The sequence below is a fragment of the Cucurbita moschata genome, unplaced genomic scaffold, assembly GCF_002738365.1.
Source record: "Cucurbita moschata cultivar Rifu unplaced genomic scaffold, Cmos_1.0 Cmo_Scf00014, whole genome shotgun sequence".
In the NCBI taxonomy this organism is placed as follows: domain Eukaryota; kingdom Viridiplantae; phylum Streptophyta; class Magnoliopsida; order Cucurbitales; family Cucurbitaceae; genus Cucurbita; species Cucurbita moschata.
The window spans coordinates 1379090-1402581 of record NW_019268530.1 but is presented as its reverse complement, the minus strand read 5'-3'; the positions used below and the strand labels follow the sequence as shown (position 1 = coordinate 1402581).

General features: G+C 38.0%; 5 protein-coding genes across 8 annotated transcripts; 1 reads left to right on the top strand and 4 right to left on the bottom strand.

Moving 5' to 3' along the window:
- Window positions 1–1510: 1510 nt before the first annotated feature.
- Window positions 1511–5210, bottom strand: LOC111452367 (ATP-dependent Clp protease proteolytic subunit 5, chloroplastic). The gene is made up of 9 exons (XM_023093045.1): window positions 4910–5210; window positions 4373–4492; window positions 4130–4244; window positions 3933–4025; window positions 3779–3824; window positions 3607–3679; window positions 2675–2709; window positions 2476–2564; window positions 1511–2108 (listed from the first exon to the last, which is right to left on the bottom strand). Exons 1-9 carry the CDS (start codon window positions 5035–5037, stop codon window positions 1887–1889), a joined length of 921 nt encoding a protein of 306 aa, XP_022948813.1. The 5' UTR covers window positions 5038–5210; the 3' UTR covers window positions 1511–1886.
- A 1550-nt stretch (window positions 5211–6760) lies between these two features.
- LOC111452501 (pectinesterase inhibitor 10) lies at window positions 6761–7726 on the bottom strand. Its single transcript, XM_023093269.1, has one exon. It carries the CDS (start codon window positions 7724–7726, stop codon window positions 6761–6763), a length of 966 nt encoding a protein of 321 aa, XP_022949037.1.
- Window positions 7727–8489: 763 nt separating this feature from the next.
- Window positions 8490–13840, bottom strand: LOC111452365 (proline-rich receptor-like protein kinase PERK3). Of its 3 annotated transcripts, none has more exons than XM_023093042.1 (8): window positions 13073–13840; window positions 11753–12163; window positions 11210–11587; window positions 10678–10890; window positions 9904–10275; window positions 9580–9814; window positions 9350–9497; window positions 8490–9194 (listed from the first exon to the last, which is right to left on the bottom strand). In XM_023093042.1, exons 1-8 carry the CDS (start codon window positions 13101–13103, stop codon window positions 8817–8819), a joined length of 2166 nt encoding a protein of 721 aa, XP_022948810.1. In that variant the 5' UTR covers window positions 13104–13840; the 3' UTR covers window positions 8490–8816. The 3 variants fall into 3 exon arrangements, with proteins under 3 accessions (XP_022948810.1, XP_022948808.1, XP_022948809.1); XM_023093040.1 differs by having other exon boundaries at window positions 9580–9823; window positions 13073–13837; XM_023093041.1 differs by having other exon boundaries at window positions 9580–9823; window positions 11210–11584; window positions 13073–13836.
- A 232-nt stretch (window positions 13841–14072) lies between these two features.
- LOC111452364 (DEAD-box ATP-dependent RNA helicase 24) lies at window positions 14073–18607 on the top strand. Of its 2 annotated transcripts, none has more exons than XM_023093036.1 (5): window positions 14073–15019; window positions 15574–16802; window positions 17687–17729; window positions 17837–18242; window positions 18342–18607. In XM_023093036.1, the coding sequence occupies exons 1-5, from the start codon at window positions 14410–14412 to the stop codon at window positions 18391–18393; spliced, it is 2340 nt and encodes a 779-aa protein (XP_022948804.1). In that variant the 5' UTR covers window positions 14073–14409; the 3' UTR covers window positions 18394–18607. The 2 variants fall into 2 exon arrangements, with proteins under 2 accessions (XP_022948804.1, XP_022948807.1); XM_023093039.1 differs by having other exon boundaries at window positions 17687–17731; window positions 17845–18242.
- Window positions 18608–19846: 1239 nt separating this feature from the next.
- Window positions 19847–22038, bottom strand: LOC111452500 (putative pectinesterase 52). Its single transcript, XM_023093268.1, has 4 exons — window positions 21909–22038; window positions 21037–21233; window positions 20091–20341; window positions 19847–20009 (listed from the first exon to the last, which is right to left on the bottom strand). The coding sequence occupies exons 1-4, from the start codon at window positions 22036–22038 to the stop codon at window positions 19847–19849; spliced, it is 741 nt and encodes a 246-aa protein (XP_022949036.1).
- Window positions 22039–23492: the final 1454 nt, after the last annotated feature.

The following is a 23492-nucleotide window of genomic DNA, read 5'->3' as shown; positions in this document are numbered from 1 at the left end:
AAAAAAAAAAAAAAAAAAAAAAAAAGTGGGAGAAGATCCACAAGGATTAAATAGGAAGGATAGAGAAGGTATTTTTGTTTTTCGGGTAGTTGTGAGAGGGAGACCTCATTTACTCTCGGGTAGTCTTTAAACTTTCAAATGTTAGTATTAGCGTTCAACGTTCAAGTCGATTTACTTTTGATCCATAAATTTTTATAATATTTGTTGTAATCTCCGAAACTTTTTAAAATAACCATTTTATGTTCGGTAGGTTACTTTTTTCACCTTAAATCAACATGTTAATATACCAACTCAAATTTATATTACTAATTTCTTAAAATTAAAATAAAGTAAAAGATTAAAATGACTAAAATAAACATTTTTAGAGTCGAGATACTAAATACATAAATATAAAGTTCAAGAATTATATTAAGATACTATTTTTTTCTTTTTATTATAAAGTTTATTGTCGGTACAATATGTTAAATTTATTGATAAGATAATGATGTGATGTAAAAACATATTTTATTAGTTAGGTTGAAGAAGGTTTAGGTTTTGATTAGACGAAGTAGAGATATTTACTTGTAAACCCAAAATTTACCTTGTTTGATATCACGTATCGTGTAATAGCATACATGATTAGAAATGACGTGATACAGAAAAATAGATCTATTAAAAATGTTATTATACTCACGGCTAACGTAATGACTTTTGTACACATCGTTTGATTTTAAAAACGTTCCGTAACAATAACGATTTCATAAGAATTAAAAAGATATAGTATTAGGGAATAAGTTATAAAATGAATAAAATTTCAGGAAAATTAGTTGAATAATAATTTCCACCAAAATATATATATATATAGACCAAATTTATAATTTAATCAATATATTTTAACTTGCTTTAAAATTTTTCTTGATATTTAGTTATATAATAAAAAAAAATTGTATAAACATACATTTAATTATTCAAAATTAATTTTATGAAATGAAAAATCACAAACAATTATTTTGACAGTGCCTTCAAAGACATCTCCAAAATATTTTTTCACATGGACTTCTACACGACTCTCGAGTCCAAGCTCACCGCAATAAGATATTGTCCTTTTTGGACTTTTCCTCAAGATTTATATATAACTCGTTTGTTGAGGTTTTACATCCTTGTAAAAGATGCTTCGTGCCAATCGATGTGAGATCTCACGTAAAAGTACTTTTAAGTGAAACAAAATCTCTTAAACATATTCTCGATCATTTTACTTCTAGAGAAAGCAAATGATCGATATTGAGCTCAATCTTTCACTTCAAACATACTAAAAGAAAACGTTTTCTCGATTTTTCATGAAAACATAATGAGAAGAAAGATGGAAAAGGGAAAACATCATCAATAATGACCAATAATTCTAGTTCAGCCCCAAGTTTGTCAAGAAACACATCCATAATGCAACAACTCCATTGAAAAAAAGAGCACTAAAATATCAGAAACAGCCAATTTCACAGGTAATAAAACCCTCCCCGCAACGCATACGGAAAGCTACTGAATGCATTAGAAATTCTCATTGAAACCTAACGCATATTAATCCACAATCAAGATAGTGACTTCATAATAATGCTGTCTTTTATAGGGTCGGCGGCATCTTTTCCAACACCCAACCAGACATTGCCAAGTGTCAGGCTAACATTATCCTTGTCATCCCAACCAACCAAAAACTTGAGGGGCATTTGAATAAAATATCTTGGTGGTGTAAGGAAACTAACAGGAATTCAATGGACATTTAAAGATTTTCTAAGATGAAAGCATGGAAGCCATGTTGTTATAATGGTCAAAATCTGCATACACTACGATGGTTTTTGCATTAAAATCTACAAGAAGAAGAATATCTAACCGGTTGCTACTCAGCAGGATGAAATTTACGAACCCGGCTCGTTTTCGGTGGAAGCTGCAGCTGCTAAAGGTTGGAAAGCTTTGAGAGGATTCATGATGACTCCATCTATGAGTCCATACTCTTCGGCTTCTTTGGCGCTCATGAAGAAATCGCGATCAGTGTCTTCGTTAATCTTCTCGAGACTTTGACCGGTGTGGTAGGAAAGATACCCGTTAAGATTAGCCTTATGATACAACATTTCATTTGCCTGCCAAGCAAGTTGCAGTTTAGGGGCTTTGTTGAAAATGTCTAAAATTAACATGGATGAAATCAGAGAATCAATAATCTACTAATCTAAGGTAATAGTACATTCCTGCTAAAAACAATCTAAATTCTCCTACCAAAAACTTGTTCAAGGTGTACATGAAAATTTTCATTTTCTTAATGTTCTTGAAGACTTGTGGAATGATAGCTTACTAAACAAAAACAAATTAGCTCCAAACTCATCCTCAAAGCCTATATATGAAGTACCTTGACAATATAATGCAACCAAAGGAAGTATTACAAGTATCATAAAACAAATGTAGAATTTTATCAATACTTTATTGATCATCCATGAGGATGTATAAGTATACCTGAATATCAATGTCAGTCTGTCCACCCTGAGCACCACCAAGAGGCTGATGGATCATTATCCTTGAATTTGGTAAGCTGTATCTTTTTCCTTCACAAATAAAGGAGAAACAAGGTGCATACTTAATACACAGAAATATGTCATTTAAAAAGAACTACAAAAATAAAATTCCAAAATTTGATGACACTAAAAACTTGTACCTTTAGTTCCAGCACTAAGCAGGAAAGCTCCCATACTGTCAATTATTACAACAAACGGAGAACCAAATATAAGAACAAACATATTACTTTAAAAAATGAGGGTGAGGTTACAGATAATAGCTTTATGGTGGGAAAACTTCTCCTTCTCGCTCATTGCGAGAAGGAGAACGAAACATTCTTTCTAATAAGGATGTGGAAACACTCCCTAGCAGACGTGTTTTAAAAACCTTGAGGGAAAGTCCAAAGAAGACAATATCTGCTAGCGGTGGGCTTGGGCTGTTACAAATGGTATCAGAGCCAAACATCGGGCGATGTGCTAGTAAGGAGGTTGAGCCCTGAAGGGGGGTGGACACGAGGCGGTGTGCCAGCATGGACGCTTGGCCCCAAAAGGAGGTGGATTCAGGGGTCCCATATCGATTAGAGAAGGGAACCAATGCCGGAGAAGGGAACCACTACCAGCAACGACGCTGGGCCCTGAAGGAGGGTGGATTATGAGATCTCACATTGGTTGGGGAGGAGAACGAAACATTCTTTATAAGGATATGGAAACCTCTCCCTAGTAGACACGTTTTAAAAACCTTTAGGGGAAGTCCGAAAGGGAAAGCCCAGAGAAGATAATATCTGCTAGCGGTGGGCTTGGGCTGTTACACTCATACTTTCCTCTTTCTATCTTTCCTAAGTTACTGATACACTGTACAAGAGACGCAGCCTTCATAAACGTATCTATATTATGCAAGCCATAAAACTAGTAGAAAAAGATGATAATTGGAACCAAGAGGAAGCGATATGCGACTATTTTAGTTTAGATAATAATTCTTCCCAACACAATTCAGCAATGCCACAACAAATTGCAAATAACACTTGGGGAATAAAAGGAAAAAATCAGAATGTATCAGCTCATAAAAGTACGGATGCTCCAATTAATCTTGTACCTTGCGGCTAGTCCTACGCAGACAGTAGAGACATCTGGTCGAATATGCCTCATAGTGTCAAAAATGGCCATACCTGCACAGATCCAAGTGAATCAGTGGTTAAAGGATAACACTAATCCGAATCTCCAATGAACAAATGATTGGTGAAATAGTTTTCTGATTCCAATATTACCAGCTGTAACAGATCCACCAGGGGAATTTACATACAAAATGATATCCTGTTAAACATACCAAAAATATTTAGTTAATTGATTAATTATGCAGAAACGATAACAAACTGTATATGAGATACTTCCTTAAAATGGATTGAGAACCAAAAAAGGAACCTTATTGGGATCAACAGCATCAAGGTATAGAAGTTGAGCAACAATGATATTAGCCATATCATCATCAACCGCACCACCACAACGAACAATTCTCTAGTCCAAAGCAAATTAAATTATCAAAAGATAGTGATAACAACCTACACGCGCTACACCAAACCTGGGCCGAGGAAATAAATATCGTAGAACTACACCCTTACATGTTGAAATAGCTGGCTGATAACACTTTGGAAGCGCTCCTGCACCATTGGAGGAGGACCTTGCCCTTGCGCGTACGTTGGAAAGTATGGTGAAGATGGAATTTGCACATCATCCCTATGAATCATACAGAAATATAATTTCACCATGTCTATGCTTAGTATTTCAATAAATGGTAATGATTATAGCCTTCTTTAGCCTCAAAAGAATGAAAGGGGAAATTCCAAGTTCATCAATCTATGCACCTTATAGACCAAAGTCCTCGGCGAGAACTCTTATCCAATGATGAAAACTCTCCTGAGTAGATGGCTTTGACAGGAGAATTCTTAAGGTTTCTTCCACCTCCAACGAATTTTCCTAGTTTCCTGCAAATAGGACATTACCCGTTGCTGCTACAATTAAAACAATAGAGAAATACGAGAACACAACTTCTGCAGCAGAAAAGAAAAAAAGTACAAAATAGAGGGGTTTGAATTTAAGTTCATCCCCAGAAGAGTAGAACGGTAACAAAATTGAGGTTAAAAAAAAAAAAAAAACCAGAATTTCCCAATCTTATCATGCATCCAAAAGCGTGCCATTGGTACCAGTAATCTGCAAATACCCAAAGTCCAATTGGACGTCGAAACCCTTCCATTTTCAAACTTAAAACTAAGTAATGCACCAATTCAAACAATCCATCATCGTCTCACTAACCTGATTCAAAGACGCTAACACATTCAAACACCAAATTAAACTAACATTGAATCGAAACACAAAAAACGAAGACAACCAAAAACAGGTACCTCGAATGGAAATTCTCCAACGGAAGAAAGAGCTTCTGAGACTCGGAAGAAGAGCTCGAATTTGGAACAGAAACGAGGGAGTTTAATCTGAAAGACGAGGCAGATGTGTAGGTGAAAGTATGGGCCATTTTTGCAGCTGAAGGTTTCGGAAAAACTGGACAGAAAGCAATAGGGTGAAGAAGAACCTGCCGAGAATTCGGAGCAAAGTCCGAGAGGCCTTATCCGAGGGAAGAAGCGAACGACGGCGAAGATAGAGATGAAGAAGAAGATGGGTCGAACAAGTAATTCGATGGCAGTGACCTCTGTTAATATCTCCATCAGAGGCTTCGAGCCCCTTCGCTTTCACACTCACTGAGCCCGACAAGTCAGTCATGGGCCGAGATCCGTTTGGTGTTGGGTTTGGATCGTATACGCAAGCTTAGCGTTTGGCCCAATTGGCCCAATAACGACTTTGACAGACGAGAGCCCGACAAGTCAGTCATGGGCCGAGATCCGTTTGGTGTTGGGTTTGGATCGTATACGTCAAGCTTAGCGTTTGGCCCAATTGGCCCAATAACGACTTTGACAGACGAGAGCCCGACAAGTCAGTCATGGGCCGAGATCCGTTTGGTGTTGGGTTTGGATCGTATGCGTCAGGCTTAGCGTTTGGCCCAATTGGCCCAATAACGACTTTGACAGAGGAGAATAATTACGTTACAGACTGAGAGAGAGTGAGACTGAGAGAGAGTGAGAGATCGAACCATAGACTAAACTAACTCTACAACCATATATGTTTGCCCGAGCATAACTCACATTGTCCCGATTGTGATTTCTTTTTTTAATAAATTTACATTACATTATTCAATTATTTATTATTTATATAATAATATATAATAATAAATTGTTATAATATAAAAAAATTATTATTTACATAATAAAATTTATAAATGAACTTCTACTACACTCCTCGTTGAAATAGATTATGATAGCTTGTGGCATCTGCATGCTCTTGGCATCGATCTGTGGGCTCCCAATTCGACCCAGATCAAAGAGTGGGCTCCCAATTCGACCCGAACCAAAGAGTCTAACATTGTGCAAGTTAACTTTAATTATCCCGACCCCGACCATTGAGACATCATAATCTAAAAAGGGAAAAATATTTTTAGTCCTATTATTTTAGGTACCATTTTCATTTAATTTAGGTTTCAAAATGTTCATTTTTTTTTAATTTTTGGTCGACAAAATATTATATTTTTATTTAAATTTAGTCTCCTATATTTTAATATTTTAGGTATTTTACATAAATTCTAAATTTTGATTAATTTATAAATTAATTATCATTGTTTTTTTAAAATTTGTATTAAAGTTTTCATAAATTCTCAATTTTGATTAATTTATAAATTAATTTTATTTTAATTTGTATTAAAGTTAATTAAAAGAAATTATGTAGATGAAAACTACCACTTAATAAAAATATAATATTTTAAAATTTAGGGATGAAATTGAAATTATAAAAAATAATATTTTGACTAAAAAATGTATACTAAAAAACTTGAAGGGAGGAGTTTTTTTCTTTATTTGTTTCCTTATAAAAACCAATAAAATATCGCAATATGAATTTAAAAATTCAAAACTGGAGTAAAAAAAATGATGAAAATAGGTAAATACTTTGAACATGTAATATTTTGCCATTGCCAATTGAGTCCGTTCAGAAAAGTTCTTCCATCCATTCATTAAAACAAGAAGATTCGCAGAATCAATTCATCAGGGAATGCACAGAGGAGAATCTGATATCATCATTATGCTTGATCGATCTTCTCCAAATGAACACGTCCAGTTGAAGAAGAAGATGAACAACAAGTCTGTCTTCGCTCACAGAAGCAATTTCGAAATCGCCAAGCAGTTACTGGCGTATTTACTCATCTTCGAGCTAAGATTGTCCAATGGCGAATCCACTCCCATCTCTATAAAAGTATCATCGCAAGTCGTCAGATCAGACATTACGGCGGCGAGGACGCTCTCCATTGTACCAGTATCTTTAGTGTCGATTGATTCCAATCCAGATTGTAGGTCATAAATTGCCATATCGAAAGTCTCCAAGCAAGTATCGTAGCACGAGATTTCGACTTTCGATGCACTTTTACGGAGTGACTTCAATTTTGTTACTGCTTTCCTCACCTCTTTAATCGATTCCTCAATTTCCGTTTTCAGTGCAGAGGTAGGATTCACCTCTGATTCATCTATGTGAGATGAAATCGATTTTGTACACAACTGTGGATCGCTGGTTACATCGCAGATCTCTTCGAGATCGGTTGGGACGGTCGAATCGTCGGAGGAGGACGCCGAAGTCGGTGGTGTTGATGATGGAGATTGAGGCGACGATGCTTCCGATTTTTCCGATGAAGAATATGAATCGAAAGGGAATTCCATGTCGGAGGGAGACAACGCATCGGAGTACGATTCTTGAGAATTTAGTGCCGAGTCTTCGGAGTTGGTTGGCGACTGAGCCGGTGGTGATGGCGATGTTGATACCGATGGTTGTGGTGATGAAGATTGAGACGGCGATGCTTGCGGTGCAATAAGTGAATCAACAGGGGAACCAAACGGAGCGGAGTTGCGAGGGACGCAAACGGTATTGGCAGGGAAAAAAAGAGAAGAGAGGGCGAGGAGGAGGAAGACATTGAGGCCATTGATGATCTCCATCTTTTGTTCTTGTTGTTCTCTTCCTCCAGAGAACAATAAGATAATAACAGGGTGAAAGGGAAGGGAAATGGATGGAGTGTTGTTGAAGGTAATTGATGGAGGAGGAGGGGCTTTAAAGAAGGCATCAACCGCCATTGGAGCTCAATCCAGCAAATGCCTGAAATAGGTAAAGCTTTCTTCTGGTTTCAAATTTCTGATCGCCTTTCCACCATAATTTCTCCTTCATCTTCGTTCGATAACTGTTTATAACATGAACATCCAAATATAGAATTTTGTACTTGACTTTGTCTATTTCTAACATGAACAAAAAGATACCTCATTTTTTGTGACCTTAAAAGACTAATTACACGATCACTTATTATGATAGCCTACTTGTAGTCATTTTGGTGGTAATTACATGATCACTTAAGGTATGATTATCACAATGCCATTACGATTACTTGCGTTTGTGACATTACTTTTGGTGTCCCCGATGACTAGTTACATGATTATTTGGTGTATAATTATCGTAATGTTATGGCCGATAACCAACTTCTAGTTATATCGATGGCAAATTACAAGATTACTTGGCGTGTAATGATCACAATGTCAAATGGTAATACTTTAATTAAACAAACCCAAACGCTTTTACGTGGCACTTTAGTGCCAAACCAAATTCTCGAGTGTATGTCCAAATGTCTACTTGCGTCAATTGACACTAATTTATAATCATAATAGGACTTTTTACTTCATGTGATTGAGATTTAAAAGTATAAAGACCTGCGAAACAGAACTTAGATTTTTCTCCGAACATAGCCTTATAAAAATATTCAACCCTATGCTCGAGTTCGTTGGTAAAAAAGAAAAAAGATTAGAAAACATGGTAAATTTAAAGCCTAATAAAAAGGGGGAAGAATCATATGCAAAAATCATTCAATGGCCATTCCCCATCATACAGAGCTAGAAGAACATATATTTACAAAATCTATCATCCAAAACATTCAGAATAAACGTCACTGCCATGAAAAAATTGAAACACAGCAGTTCTCCACTAAAACCTATAAGTTTGAAAGAGATGAACACCCCCCTTTCCTTTTCCCATCAATCACCATTACTAAGTCCTGATCATGCAACCATATTTTCTTAAAACTGATCTACAATCCTCGCCAAACCGAAAAAGGAGGGGAGTGATGGAGGGGGATTCTACCAACTCGTGAGATTCCTAGTTACCTTGCTTTGAAGGCTTTCATCGTCCCTCGTGGAGATCTTCGGAGAAAATTGCTGTCCGAGATACATTGTCATTGTCAAAAGCGCTTAAACCAGAATAAGGACCAGAAGAGAACATCGACGAGGATCCATCGGACTCGAATGTTGTGGAGAATTGTTTGACATTGGTTTGGTTGTTGGAGGATGGTACCACGGTGTCTTGGTATTCTGTAGTCCGCTGGACCATTTTAAGAGACTGTACAACTTCGCCCATAGTTGGGCGTTGGCCAGCCTCTGAAGCAACACAGGCTGCAGCAATGGTACACACCCGCACGAAATCTTCCATCGGATACTTTCCTCCGAGTCGTGGATCAGCAAGTTCTTCCAACCGATCCTTATCTCTCAAAATTGGCCTAGCCTGTAAGGAATAAACCTACTAATCTTAGCTTCAACCAATATACAAATGGTAAATGTATACACTTTGCAAAGATTAAACCAGAAAGACACAGCAGCAAGCACATTTATCAACATCAAATGATGAGAAAATAATGGGAATTGCTTCACAAAACGCACCCATGTGACAAGGTTCTCTTGCCCTGATGTTTGTGACATATCGACAGGTTTTCTTCCGGTGAGCAACTCAAGAAGAACAACTCCATAGCTATAAACATCACTTTTAACGAGTAAATGACCAGTCATTGCATATTCGGGGGCGACATACCTGCAAGAGAACTCCATTCAATGAAGATCCCAAAATTCAATATACAACAACTAACTATTACTAGGCGGGGAATGAGACAAACCCAAATGTACCCATCACACGAGTAGAAAGGTAATTAGCTCTGCCTTCCGGAGCTTGTTTAGCAAGACCAAAGTCAGCAACTTTGGCATGGAAGTTGTTCTCAAGCAGTATATTTGATGCCTTAAAGTCTCTGTGGATAACACACGGTTGCGAGTCTTCATGAAGGTAAGCAAGTCCTCGAGCGGCATCAAGCGCGATCTTCATTCTGGTGTCCCAATCCAAAGGACAATTAACACCTAGAGGCCCTAGCAAAAATATACTTGTCAATACATCATCGTAAAAAGCTTTTAAACGCAGTTTAAATTTCCATCGAGAGAATGGATACCATGGAGCCAGGCCTCCAAGCTTCCATTGGGAACAAGTTCATAGCATAGCAGGTTCTGTGAAGAATCACGATTACTGTAGTAGCCAACAAGTTTAACAAGATTTCGATGATGCAACCGACTAAGCATCTCGACCTCAACCAAAAACTCCTTATCACCTTGTTGCCCTCCACTTGTAAGCCTCTTGATTGCAACAGCTGTGCCGTCACTTAAGACACCCTTAAAAACCCTGCCAAAACCACCCTCCCCCAATATGCTTTCTGCTTGGAAGTTATTAGTTGCTTCTTTAAGCTCCTCGTAAGTTAGAAACCTCATACTTGATGGATGAGGGAAAGATCCTACCCCAGGCACTTTGTCTTCAACCCTTGGTTTTTCTGAGATGTCAGAAGAATGGATGAAAATACAGTTGACATAGTAGTAAAGAACAGAAATTATGCAAAAAAAAAAAAAAAATTGTATATGAGTTCAAAACCATGTAATAAATTTTTGAGGATAGTGGAGCAGAAGTCTTAAAAAATGTCAAAACCACAATTTAACTCATTTATGCTCACTTTGTATGACCAGTGCTTCATTCGAACTTAATTTAATCTCTTCTTTGGCAATTCCTTTTATCTTATAGCCATAAAATCCAATGGATACTAAGGTTTCAGTATTATGTTCCCTTCTTCATCCCAACAGTAGGTTCAAGGTGGCGATAGCGATGGATACTTTCATAAACTGTGTAAACCAGACACAGGAACAAACTAAGGACGTAGGCTAAAATTTTATATACGTACCAGCTACTAAAGGAGGTGCTTCAGTCTTCCCATGACGAGATGTGTATAGACAAATTATCAACACAAATAGAATGGCAATGAAAAAAAAGCCAGCACCGATCCCAAGAATAAGGGTCAGATTCGAATGGTGTCCTTTACTAGGAGGACTCAGAGATGTTGAGGCTGGAAAATGATATACAGGAGCTGCTACAGGTGATGCCGAAGCTGTAGGAGCTGTAGATCCAATGAAAATATTGTAACAACACCATAACTTGAAAGCAACCACAATTAACACATCCGCTACAGGCTTAGCAGAACAAAACAGCAAAAACATTTATATCCTCAAAAGCAACAGTATTTCCAGCAGTGGGTAACCTAGGTTCCTCAATTATGAAGGAATTACTAATTTATAGTCTTTATTTGCTTCAAATCAAATTCTATACAAGTTGCAAATTACCCAATAAAATGGTCCATAAAACCTAAAGCTGCATAATAATGTAATTTAGAAGTTAGCAGAATCAATCTTAATTACTGTTTGATATATTGGATGTACCTTGAGAAGGAGGAGGAGGCTTAAACCAGGTGAGATTGAGAAGATTGTAATCACCAACCAGTGTAGGGTCTAGATGAACCTTGTGCATTGTAAGTGAAGAGTTTATCGTCGATGCATCAACCGCAGAAAAGCTGATCCCAGCATGTGGAGTGATGTCCATTGAGATATTTAACCTTGATAAACTAATTACATAAAAGTTTATCAGCTCAATCTGAGAGACTCGTAAACCTAGTTCGGAAGCTAACTCTTCGAGAAAAAGTTTCCAATTAGGAGTCTGTGATACATTCAAGAGGAGGAGATCAATTTTTATGGGATAGACACAGTGGCAGTCATTGCCACTTCCTCGTTTCAGCACCATGTCAGGTTTGCAACAGTCTGCTAGATGATGAATAAAACCAGGAGCAGGCCTCAAATAAGTTTATTTGTCAACAAATAAAATTAACCTAAGTAGCTTACTTTTAATTCATAAGCAAGCAAGAAAGAACATACTTCATTAGAAGGGAATGAAAAAAAGGAAGAAAAAGAATCCAGTATACGATTTACCTGCTGCATTAGGAGAAAGTGGTGGCTGAGGTAATCCAAGGGGAATAGCTCCAGCACTGGACTGTATGGGAGCAATGTTTTCAAGCCTACCATCAGGAGGAGCCGATCCACTCTTCATCAATGGTTTTGAAAAACTTGAACTCGTGGGTGAGTGACCAGAAGTGATAAGAGGCCCATAGTAAGGAGGAGATGCTGGTGCTAGTCCAGCTGCTGACACACTCTGCGGTGACATATTTTTTCCACGGTGGTGTTGGTGAGGAGGCAATTTGGCAGGAAAAGGCATATTGTGGATAGCAGGTGCAACCAAAGGTGCTGCTGATATATCGGGTACGTAGGCATTGGTGACGGGAATCAGAAACCACAATAAAATGAACTGTTTTGGAAACGAGCAAGCAACCTGTTTCAATATACCTGCATTATAACCTCCAAATCAAGGTTTCGTACACTAAAAATATGTATCGATGTAAACATCTCTAAGTTTCCTTGTATGTAAGATAGCTTAAGGATTCTAAAGGGACTTGGGAAAGTTGTAAAAGAAGGTGAAGCAGCTAATTGGTGATACTAAAATTTTCTTCAATCCCCCAAAGGTATGTTTCAAGGAGTTCACTAATTCATTACCAGTGGAGTACAGTGAAGAAGGAACGAGTCCCGAGTCCCGAGTCCCGCTCTTGATTTGCCTTTGATTAAAAAAATTATATAAAAAGTTAAAGATTTCAAAATTTCATCTCTAATTTAGCCCCTAAATCATCAACAGATTTTAAAAACATATAATTTTTCCCCCTCAATGAAAATGTTTACTCCATCCCCAAATTCTAGACAAGCATCCTTTTGCCTTAAGTGCTTGTTTTTCGCCACTTGAATAGAACAGAACAAACGATTACAGCAATTCGCCATCCTCATACCACATTTCCTCACTTGAAAATTACAAAAATGGATTTCCAGAGTTGAAAGCAGCTATCAAATTTAAGTAAAGAAGGTGTCGGCAAGCTTAAAACCACAGCACCAGCTCAAGAAAATGCGAAAGCCCGCCTAATAATCAATCAGGAAGAGCAACTCAAATTAAGGTCGCAAGAAAAACCACCAAAACGAAGTAAATAAATTTCACATCACCAATTTCCAAATTCTCAACTATAGCATTATCTCATCCAAATCCCACTAACTTTTTCTCATAACCTAACGAGTCACACAAGATTCAAACCGCAATCTCATTTCCCCCTCTACCAATCTTCAGATTGACACCAATCAAACATCCCAATAAAAAACCACTCAAACACCATCAACCCCTGTAAACAAGCATATAAACTTCCGAAATGAGCATACCTGCAGCGACGGAAGCCGCAGGCACCGACATCGCCGACGAGTCAGATCTGTGAGATTTGGATCAAAACGCCGAAGAAACCATTACCGAAATGAGCGTAGGCGGCAAGCAATAACAAAGCCGATGCAATAGCGAACTGCAGACCACTCGCTCCAACGAAGAACAATTACCAAAGCGGAGTAGTAACATCACCGAGAAGGGAATCGAAACGAAACCCAAAAAGCAGAAGCTATGAATGAATGAAGTAATGAATGAAAGAGCGAAATTGAAAGGACGAAGAGAAAGTTATGGGAACTTCTTCTTCTTCTTCTTCTTCTTCTTCTTCTTCTTCCCTGACAAAGTGACTGAGACAGTGAGAGTGCAGGGGAGGTTTTTACGGGATAAATTCCAAGAAATGAGTCAAAGAGGTCCTAAAATTCCAACGTGAAAAGACATTTATGACCCTCCTTATATAACAAAGAAGGGTCCTAAAATTTAAGCTCCTTACTCTTGTTTTGCTTTTCATCTTCTCGGTGTAAGAAGATGTCGAACACATCGTCACCCGACTCAATTTGACAATGAGAATACCATCTAATGAGATACTCGTCGAGTTCACGAACGTAATCAATGCATTGACTCGAGATACAACAAAAAAACTTGTCGAAGACCATTCAACACAGAAAAGCACGATATTACCTGATCAGGTGTTGGAGGAATCCCCATGTGCATTGTACAAGGAACCTTGATGTGTTGTACGTGTATGTCTACGTCTGTTTTGTCATCTCCATCTTTGTTTAGCTTATCATCTCCATATTTGTCAGGTTCATCGTCTCCGTTTACCTGTATTCTCGATTAAAATATTAGAGGTTTGAATATAAATTATTTGGACTATGGAAATGTCCATAATGGTAATTTCAATATTTTGGCAATGAATAAAAAATAAAAATTTTACAAGAAAAAAGAAATTTAAATGACAAAAGAAAGAAAAACCTCATTTAATATATTTAATGGGCCATCACTGAAACCTCTTTGGAACATGTGGGCCTACGGCCCAACCCAATGGTCACCTTGAACGATTCGGGTCGTTTTGTTCCGGGTTTGACCGACCCAAAGTTCGACCCAAGATCAGAGTTTCTCCCAAAAGATGTCTCGGTCGTCGTCGATTCTCTCTTCACTCAGCCAAGGGAACGAACAAACCCTCTTTCTCTCCGTCGAGTTGCCGTTCCGATTCCCTAAACCCTAGCTTCAGCTAATTTATTCATCAGATTGAGGGTTGTCAAACGCTTCGATTTCTCATGCCGATTTAGGGTTTTGTTCTTTTTGGTGATTAGAATTCAGAATCGTCGACTAAACGATCAGAATGTCGAAGAGGAAGTTTGGCTTTGAAGGGTTTGGAATCAATCGACAAACTACTTACAATTTCGAGCGCTCCCAAGCTCCCCAGAGGCTTTATGTCCCTCCCTCGTCGCGCGGCCATGGGCACGACAATTATGAAGATACCGACGTTGATAATATAGAATATGATGATAATGAAGCGGAGGAAGCGAGTGGAAATGGCGACAATGTCGCTGGCGCTGGCGGTGGTGAAGAAGAAGAAATTGACCCTTTAGATGCGTTCATGGAGGGAATTCACGAAGAGATGAGAGCACCCCCGCCCCCCAAACCAAAGGAGAAGGTGGATAAGTATAGGGACGAGGAGGAGGATGATCCAATGGAGAGCTTTCTTAAGGCTAAGAAGGACGTGGGACTGACGCTGGCTGCTGATGCGCTTCATGCTGGTTATGATTCGGACGAGGAGGTTTATGCGGCAGCTAAGGCTGTGGATGCAGCGATGGTTGAGTACGACTCTGATGATAATATGCTGATTGTTGAGAAGAAAAAAATTGAATCAATTCCTGCTCTAGAACATAGTTCCATTGATTACGAGCCGTTCAATAAGGATTTCTACGAGGAGAAAGCTTCAATATCAGGTCATTTTTTGTTGGAAGTTATGCTTCAGTTTTATTTATGAAGTTGGTTATATTTCAGTATTGCTTTTTCCTTGGCTGATCTGACTGCCTCTGATCATGTTGTGCATCATGGTAATTAATTTATCTTCTTAACTTCTTTAAATCATTGCTGGTTAAATCGAAGCTAAAGTGGACCGAACTGTATGATGTATCGGTCTGGTGACCACGATTTTTTTTCCTCTCATGGAAAGAGTTAAATATTTGCTAAGATATGCAACCTTCATTGCATCACTTTTGTTTTTTGGCCTTTCCAATTTAGTTACAGCAATAAATGGGCTTCCCAATTAAACGAGTTCCATTTCTAATGAAATTTGTGGATTTTTGTGTTTATCTTGTTGCTTACCCTTTTTATTGTTGTTGTTTTATACGTCCGATTACATCTTCACTTAATTCTTTATTCTTGCCTTCCCCTGCTTGCGGTCTCCTAGAATAAAGATACTGAGTTTTTGGAGAATCTAAATGATTAATTCAGGTTCTAAATTTTTTGAGTATTTCCTTTGCTGCTTCATCTATAGGAATGAGTGAGGAGGAAGTTTCTGAGTACCGGAAGAATTTGGCTATTCGTGTGTCGGGTTTTGACGTTCCTAGGCCAATTAAAACATTTGAAGACTCTGGATTTTCCCCTCAACTTATGAATGCTATAAAAAAGCAAGGGTACGAGAAACCTACTTCTATACAGTGCCAAGCTATGCCGATTGTGCTTTCCGGGAGAGATATCATTGGAATAGCAAAAACGGGTTCCGGTAAGACTGCTGCTTTTGTTCTTCCAATGATTGTTCATATTATGGATCAACCTGAACTTGAAAAAGAAGAGGGTCCTATTGGAGTGATATGTGCCCCCACCAGAGAACTCGCTCACCAAATATACCTCGAGTGTAAAAAATTTTCAAAAGTACATGGGCTACGTGTCTCTGCAGTATATGGTGGGATGTCTAAATTTGATCAGATAAAAGAACTCAAAGCTGGATGCGAGATAGTTGTTGCCACTCCCGGCAGACTGATAGATATGATAAAAATGAAAGCCTTGACAATGTCAAAAGCCACATACTTGGTACTTGATGAAGCCGATAGAATGTTTGACCTTGGATTTGAACCCCAAATTCGCTCCATTGTTGGTCAGATTCGGCCAGACCGTCAAACCTTACTCTTTTCTGCAACAATGCCTCGTAAGGTTGAAAAGTTAGCTCGAGAAATTCTCACCGATCCTGTACGAGTTACGGTTGGAGAGGTTGGGATGGCTAATGAAGATATCACACAGGTTGTTCATGTACTTCCTTCTGATCTGGAGAAGTTGCCTTGGCTTCTTGAGAAGTTACCTGAAATGATTGATGATGGGGATGTATTGGTGTTTGCTTCTAAAAAAGCCACAGTGGATGAGATTGAATCTCAACTCCTACAGAAAGGTTTTAAGGTTGCAGCTCTTCATGGTGACAAAGATCAGGCATCACGAATGGAAACTCTGCAAAAGTTTAAATCTGGTGTTTATCATGCTCTTATTGCAACTGATGTTGCTGCCCGTGGGCTTGACATTAAGTCGATCAAGTCCGTTGTTAACTTTGATATTGCAAAGGACATGGACATGCATGTTCATCGTATTGGTAGAACAGGTCGTGCTGGTGACAGGGATGGGAAAGCACACACCCTTATAACTCAGAAAGAGGCTCGCTTTGCTGGTGAATTAGTCAATAGTTTGATTGCTGCTGGCCAGAATGTTTCAATGGAACTGATGGATCTGGCCATGAAGGTAATTTTTCATTATATGCATGTTATTAGGTTCACAGTAAGCTAAGGACCTATGGAACTATGCTTATACCTTTTTTCCTCGCCCATTTGTTCGGTTGAAATCAGTTTTTCTTCTAATTTTCTTTCACGTAAATTATGTGACTCACATCTCACCTTTATAGTGGCTGCAGAAACGTTTAGAAGATACTCCGATTTGTTGCTATTGAAACTTAATGTTCTTAAAAAACTGACCTTTGGGAAATGAATAGCGTCAATCTTTGTGGCTATGGATTTCAATGTGTATGACTGATGATATTGATTGATGGGAAATTGTTTTCTCCCAAATTGTTGGTTTTGTGGCAGGCTAGTGTGCGCGATTTTGTGGGGTCTTCAGAGTTAGAGAAATAATGATTCTTTAGGGGGTGGGATAGGTCGACTAGCGATCTTTTGTCCATTGTTAAATCCTATATTTCTCTTTGTGCTTTTGTGAGAAGGCCTTTTTGTAATTACCTTCTTGGTGTCATTTTACTTTATTGGAGCCTTTTTTAGAGTTTGACTTCCGTTTGTGGGTTTATTTCTGTATGTTCGTGTGTTTGTTCATTTTTTCTCATTGAAAGTTTGGTTATCCATATAAAAATAAAAAGAAAATGCCTTCTTAGGTCTTGATATATTCTTTGTAATATTCTGTTATTTTTTATTGCTAGCAATTGGGGTTACCTCATGTATGTTTTTGGGAGCTTTCTATGATCTTGAGCATGTATTTGTATATATTCTAGCATTGCTTATTATTGTTCTTTCATTAAGCTTTCCCCCACTCCATTTTTTCCCTGCTTATGAGGCGTAGTTGTTTGAGAAAGTTGCTAGTATGATTTTTTGCTGAACCATTTGCCTCTGAAATCATTATAGGATGGGCGATTCAGGTCGAAGCGTGATGCAAGGAAAAAAGGAGGTATTATTCAACATCTGGCTATATTTTATCTTTCGAGCTGTGAATTATCAACTTAGTGATAAAGTTTACCATTTATGTATTTATACGATACAATGTTGTCTTTGTAGGTGGTGGCGGTGGCGGTGGCGGGAAGAAGGGTAAAGGGAGAGGTGGCGGCAATGGTCGAGGCGTGCGTGGAGTGGATTTTGGTCTAGGAATTGGTTATAACCCAGAAAGCAGTGGTAGTAATCCTTCAACAAACAATGTTCAAAGTCGATCTGCAGCTGTGAATTCTCTGAGGACAGGAATGATGGCACAATTTAAGAGCAGTTTCGTCGCTGCTTCATCAGCTCCTCCAAGTCAGGGTTCGAATAGCAGCTATAGTATGCCAGCAAACAAACGACCAACATTAGCTGGCTTTGTATCAGGTGGCTCGATCGGTGGGGGTGCGAACCGCCCTCCACCTCCTCCGCCAAGAGCAAACTCATATGTTCCAAATGCTGGAGAATTCTCAAGCCAAAAGAACTCAGAAAGGTTGTTAAATCTTTCCTCTTTTGTGTTTGTTGGAACCTTTAGTACTACGAATACTTTTATGAGTATCCTAATTTGGTGCCTCATATGATCTGATTGCAGTTCTGGCGACAGGTCCAAGGAAAGGAGGAGGCCCTCTGGTTGGGACAGATGACTACTAGAATTGGAAGAAAGATAAAAACTCAGTAGTGTTGAGAGAAAACTGTATCAGGTTTCATACACTCTCTCTTTCTCTCTTTGTTTTGTTTAAATTCGTTTTCACCAATGTATGATTTTAGCTCTTATGAGATTGTAGAAGTTGTCTGATATAAAATCATTACCTCTCTCATTTTCCCTCTTAATATTAATCTTTGCCTCTCTACTTCAAAGATCAATCGCCATTGGGGACTTATTATGATAGACTATATAATATCGGGTTGTATGGTCATTCCATTGAATTTCAGTGGGACTTCCGCCAATCCCATCAAGAAAGACTTTAGAACTTGCACCTTTTCCCTGTTCCCAAAATTAAGACAATCCATCTTTATATCACAATTATCTTAACATGGGAATGAGCAAGTGACCAGATGAGTGTGAGTTTTGTAAATTTTCCTGATTTAGTTGGGTTTCCTTTGTACGAACTTTTATATATATATATACACACACACACAAGTGATTAGATGTGGAGGATGAATGAACTGAGTTTGATCTGCAGATCGGTGTTTTTCTATGGATTGCCATTTCAAGTGTTGCTCCCATCGGCCTTCTTTTGTCAGGATATAGATCCAATAAGGTGGTCTACGAGCTACTGCTCAATTAATTAGTTATGAAATACCGTTAACTCTATGTGTATTATCAATATCTCTATGTGTGATTCGTTGAGACGTAAATTTCTCTTCTTTTCTTTTTTTTTTCTCTTTGAGAAAAGGGGTGACCAATCGGTTAACAGCCGACCGCTCTACCACTGAGCTATTGAGGAACAACGGTAAATTAGGTTTCATAGAATTCAATTTCCGTTCTCAACCAATGACCAATTTGATGAGCTTGATTGAAACCATAGAATCCAAATACTAATTTTCGGAAAGCCTATAACTCCAATACTTGAGTATTTAAGTGTGAAACAAGACTTTAGAACGCTATAAGATATTGAATGACAAAAGATTTGACTTAATATGGAGATGAGAACCTACAAATAGGTTACTCACGAGTATTTTTATACTCATTCATGTTACTCTTATTTTTCTAATGAAACTCGATATTCGCAGTCAAGACGAGTGTTTGGACGAACTGTGAGACTATAGGAGCTGCAATAGATTTGTCTCGTGGTTTTTTTTTTTTTTTTTGTTAATAATTATTATGTCTCTTTAGTAAACTTTTATTGGATTATATTTAAGGTTATTTGATGAAATTGATTGAAATTATTGAATCGTTTTTCATTTCCTGTCAATAGCCATAATATCTAGAACATAAATGTCAAAGTACTTGACATATTGTTAACGAAGATGTTGAGAGGACATCATACGTTAACTATTACAAAACTAGAGAAAGCTTTGAAGTCTAACATCATTCTAGTTCGACAACTACGAAAGCTTTGAGGAAGCTTCCAAGTCAAACAAACATGTAAAGTTCTAAAATAGAGGAAGCTTCAATGTCCAACCTTCCTGATCAATGAAAGAAATACTCGTAAAGTGTCTAATCTCATCTATACTAAGATTTTGAAGCCAAGACACACGCTTCGAAGTGTCTGCTCCTGGTCCAACACAACGTGTTTCTGCATAAGTCAAACTCGCCCTACAAAATTCACATCACATAACAATTTAGAGTTAATGTCTCGTCTCGAGAAGCGAAGAACAGGAAGAAAAAGAGGCTTACTCATGGCCAACTTGTTCCCAAGGATCCCAACCAGCAGGGTTAATACAAGCTGATAGGAAAGATGAATAGTAAATAACTGTGGAGAAAGGTCTGTAAGCCCTCCCAAGATAGACAGTCCCACTTCCAATCACTGAGCATCCAATGAATACAAACCCATTGGTTTGACTTGAGTCTTCCTTCCCTTGAGCTGTTATGTAACCATGTCCTATCACTGGAGCATATAGGTCGACTGGTATATTTATCTCACAGTTCTGCAGTAAACAACACGACCACCATAATCACTACTCCAAACCAATTCAATGTCGAACTTAAGGTGTAATGCACGTATTGTTGAATGGCTCGAATTGTTATGTAATGAGATTAATCCAAGTACGCGTAAATGAAAAAAATTTCAAACCAATTGAATACTTGTGAGATCCTACGTCGGTTGGAGTGGGGAATGAAACATTCTTTATAAGGGTGTGGAAACCTCTTTCCAGCGGATGTGTTTTAAAACCATGAGATTGACGATAGTACGTAACGAGTCAAAGTGGATAATATTTACTAACGATAGTACGTAACGAGTCAAAGTGGATAATATTTACTAACGGCGGGCTTAGACTATTACAAACGGTATCAAAGCCAGGTTACCAAATAATGTGAGGCACTAGTTGGAGTAGAGATAGACCTTTTCTATAGTAGAAGCATTTTAAAACCGTGAGGCTGACGACAATACGTAAGGGGTCAAAACGTACAATATCTATTAGCGGTGAACTTGAGCTGTTACAAATAGTGTCAGAGCCAAACACTGGACGGTGTGCTAACAAAGACGCTGGGCCTCCAAAGGAGATGGACTGTAAGATCCTACATCGATTGGATAAGGACAACGAAACATTCCTTATAACAGTGTTTTTATTTTAAAACCGTGATACAGTTTAAAACGTATAAAACATAGTTTAAAGTTAACCTCGTATATAGATTGACCAGCGCCAGATATGACATCGGTTACACCTTCAATGTAGCATTCGGTATAGCGATGGCGACCATTTCCATCCCACAAGGTATCTTGCAGACCAACAAAACCACACTTATGGAAAATCCCTTTATCTCCTTCTATGAGAGCTGCAACCGCTGGTGCTATATCTTCTTGTCTCTTCACACTTCCTGGCGCATTATACGTATTCGCAGAAGTTATTTTAATTTATTAAATTATAACCGTTCAAGCTATCGTTAACAAATATTATCATTTTTTTATTCGGATTAAGAAGAGACGTGTCCACTAGGGAGGAATACACTCTCCAATCGATGTGGGATCTCATAATCCACCTCCCTGAGATCTATCGTCCTCGCTGGCGCATCGTCTGATGTCTAGCTTTAATACTATTTGTAACAACTCAAGCTCATCGCATGAAGAAATAATATCAATACTACCTTGAATGTGATGCCTTTTACTACGAGATTTTCTGCAATAGAAGTGAAGGTGGCACTTGTAGCGGTGGTTGCATGGTCATTCCATCGAATTTCCGTGGAACTTCTACCAGCTCCATCTAGAAAGATGCACGATTTTTCTTCCGAAATATGCACCTTTTCCCTATTATATCACGATGATCTTCTCAAATTGTTCTATCTATAACTTCGATGTATGCCTCGTATCAATAATTTGGAAATATCATAAAAAACGAATGAGTAATTAGCCACACAACACGAACGAAAAATGATAAATGAACGAAACGATATCTTACAAGTATATTCCACTAGAAATTTGAATTCTAATTCATCGGCTATTTTGTGAAGGGATCGAATCAATCGCACTTTGGATTGTTCTGAAATTTCCCGAACCTGATTTGTCAACAACAATAGTATATGCAACTCTATTAGGATCATTAGGATTCAACTCACAATCTAATGCTTTTGAAACATTGAGACAAAGTAACAACAACAACGTTGTTATTAACAAAATTTGTTCCATATTTCTTGGAACATACAAATCATAAGATATGATTAAGAGATGATGAAATATACGTAAAGTGATATGAAATCCAAGTTATATATCAAATTAAATTTGTTGGCATTTGAATTGTTGAAATGCATAAATTCTAATATGGTAACTTATATAAATGACACCTTAAATACTATATATAGAGAGAGAGGTAACTGGTTAACCATAATATAATTGTTGTCCTGTATTGAAGTACATCTAATCGTGACGAGAGTTTGCTGTTTTGTCAAGTCAACACACATTAAAGTTTACGGTGTAACCTGTCTATATAACCTATATGCTGGACTCTGACCCAACTTTCAAAAACCTTATACAAACTAGGGTTTGTTACCAAATGCATTGTAATGTTCGAGTCATGCAAATATGTAAGTTTTTGTTTAATTTTTTAACTTAAAAAATTTTATCGAAGGCCTTAAAGGTTGAATTTCAAGGAAGTGTAGAAGGAAAGAATGTTTGGGATAGAGCCAGGGACTCGAGAAAAAATAAATTGAAAATAGCGAAAAAACTGAAAAATACCAATGAAAGTCAACCGAGGGGATTTTGCCCCTCTTACTAACTCGAGAAGACCTTGGGCGGACTTGAATTAGGCTTCTCCAGAGAATTTTTAGAGTTTTTGGTGACTTTTCTGCTAAGCAATTGAATTTGGGAAGACACGTGATAGTCATGTAAGTAATCATAGAGATGATGAGAAATTTGTGATTAGTGCTCTGGGTGCTTGATGGATGTTATCGCCGGTTGAGCATGTGTGACTGTATGCATGATTTAATGTACATTAACTCTAGGTGATTGAACGCGTGATCTCACCGTAGAGCGCAAGTAGTAGAAATGGGTTAAGACTAGAGTGTTAAAGTCAGTTTGGCTAGACTATGATCTAGGATGGAATGCCTCTAGTTGTTCGAGCACCTTAGAAACATAAGCGACGGTCAGCAGTCGTTAGTGCTCTCGACCTATCTAGGTTCAAGGAGTCTGAACAGAGAAGCCTAGAGATCATGTTAATCCAAGTCAGAGCTGCCAAACTACCCTAGGGACCTAGGAAACCACCACGACAACCTAGGAAGACAAAGGTAGCCTCTTAAGCCGATAGTAGTTGATACGGTATTTGTGGAGTGTCCATTTCGATATGAGTATCATCGAGCTAGGGACGAGGGCGATTAGATTTGTGTAACCTGATAGTTTAGTTGGATTACCCGAGGTTCATCCTATGAAGAGGCACGGATGCAGATAGTCATTGGAGCTAACGCACACAACCCCTCACACCCCAACTTTGCAAAAGAAATAGTGTCATGACGTTTTCTGAAGTGTTGTAGGGGACGAAGTAAATATCATACAAATTATAGAACTATGTAGCTACTCGATTTATTCATTTGATTCATACCACAAAACAGATCATGCATATGCATAAATGTCCTAACACTTAACATATT

Coding starts and splice junctions, on each gene's coding strand:
- LOC111452364 (XM_023093036.1), top strand. CDS start 14,410: ATGTCGAAGAGGAAGTTTGGCTTTGAAGGGTTTGGAATCAATCGACAA. Junction 16,803..17,686: donor TGATGGATCTGGCCATGAAG/GTAATTTTTCAT, acceptor AAATCATTATAG/GATGGGCGATTCAGGTCGAA. Junction 17,730..17,836: donor TGATGCAAGGAAAAAAGGAG/GTATTATTCAAC, acceptor TTGTCTTTGTAG/GTGGTGGCGGTGGCGGTGGC.
- LOC111452365 (XM_023093040.1), bottom strand. CDS start 13,103: ATGTCGGTGCCTGCGGCTTCCGTCGCTGCAG. Junction 9,498..9,579: donor CGTGTGATGGGTACATTTGG/GTTTGTCTCATT, acceptor GTTCTCTTGCAG/GTATGTCGCCCCCGAATATG. Junction 9,195..9,349: donor AAGAGAACCTTGTCACATGG/GTGCGTTTTGTG, acceptor TATTCCTTACAG/GCTAGGCCAATTTTGAGAGA.
- LOC111452500 (XM_023093268.1), bottom strand. CDS start 22,038: ATGGAACAAATTTTGTTAATAACAACGTTGTTGTTGTTACTTTGTCTC. Junction 21,234..21,908: donor TATTGTTGTTGACAAATCAG/GTTCGGGAAATT, acceptor ATAATGCGCCAG/GAAGTGTGAAGAGACAAGAA. Junction 20,342..21,036: donor CTGGTCAATCTATATACGAG/GTTAACTTTAAA, acceptor TGTTTACTGCAG/AACTGTGAGATAAATATACC.
- LOC111452501 (XM_023093269.1), bottom strand. CDS start 7,726: ATGGCGGTTGATGCCTTCTTTAAAGCCCCTCCTCCTCCATCAATTACC.
- LOC111452367 (XM_023093045.1), bottom strand. CDS start 5,037: ATGGCCCATACTTTCACCTACACATCTGCCTCGTCTTTCAGATTAAAC. Junction 4,026..4,129: donor TCAGCCAGCTATTTCAACAT/GTAAGGGTGTAG, acceptor GCTTTGGACTAG/AGAATTGTTCGTTGTGGTGG. Junction 2,710..3,606: donor TGCGTAGGACTAGCCGCAAG/GTACAAGATTAA, acceptor AATAATTGACAG/TATGGGAGCTTTCCTGCTTA.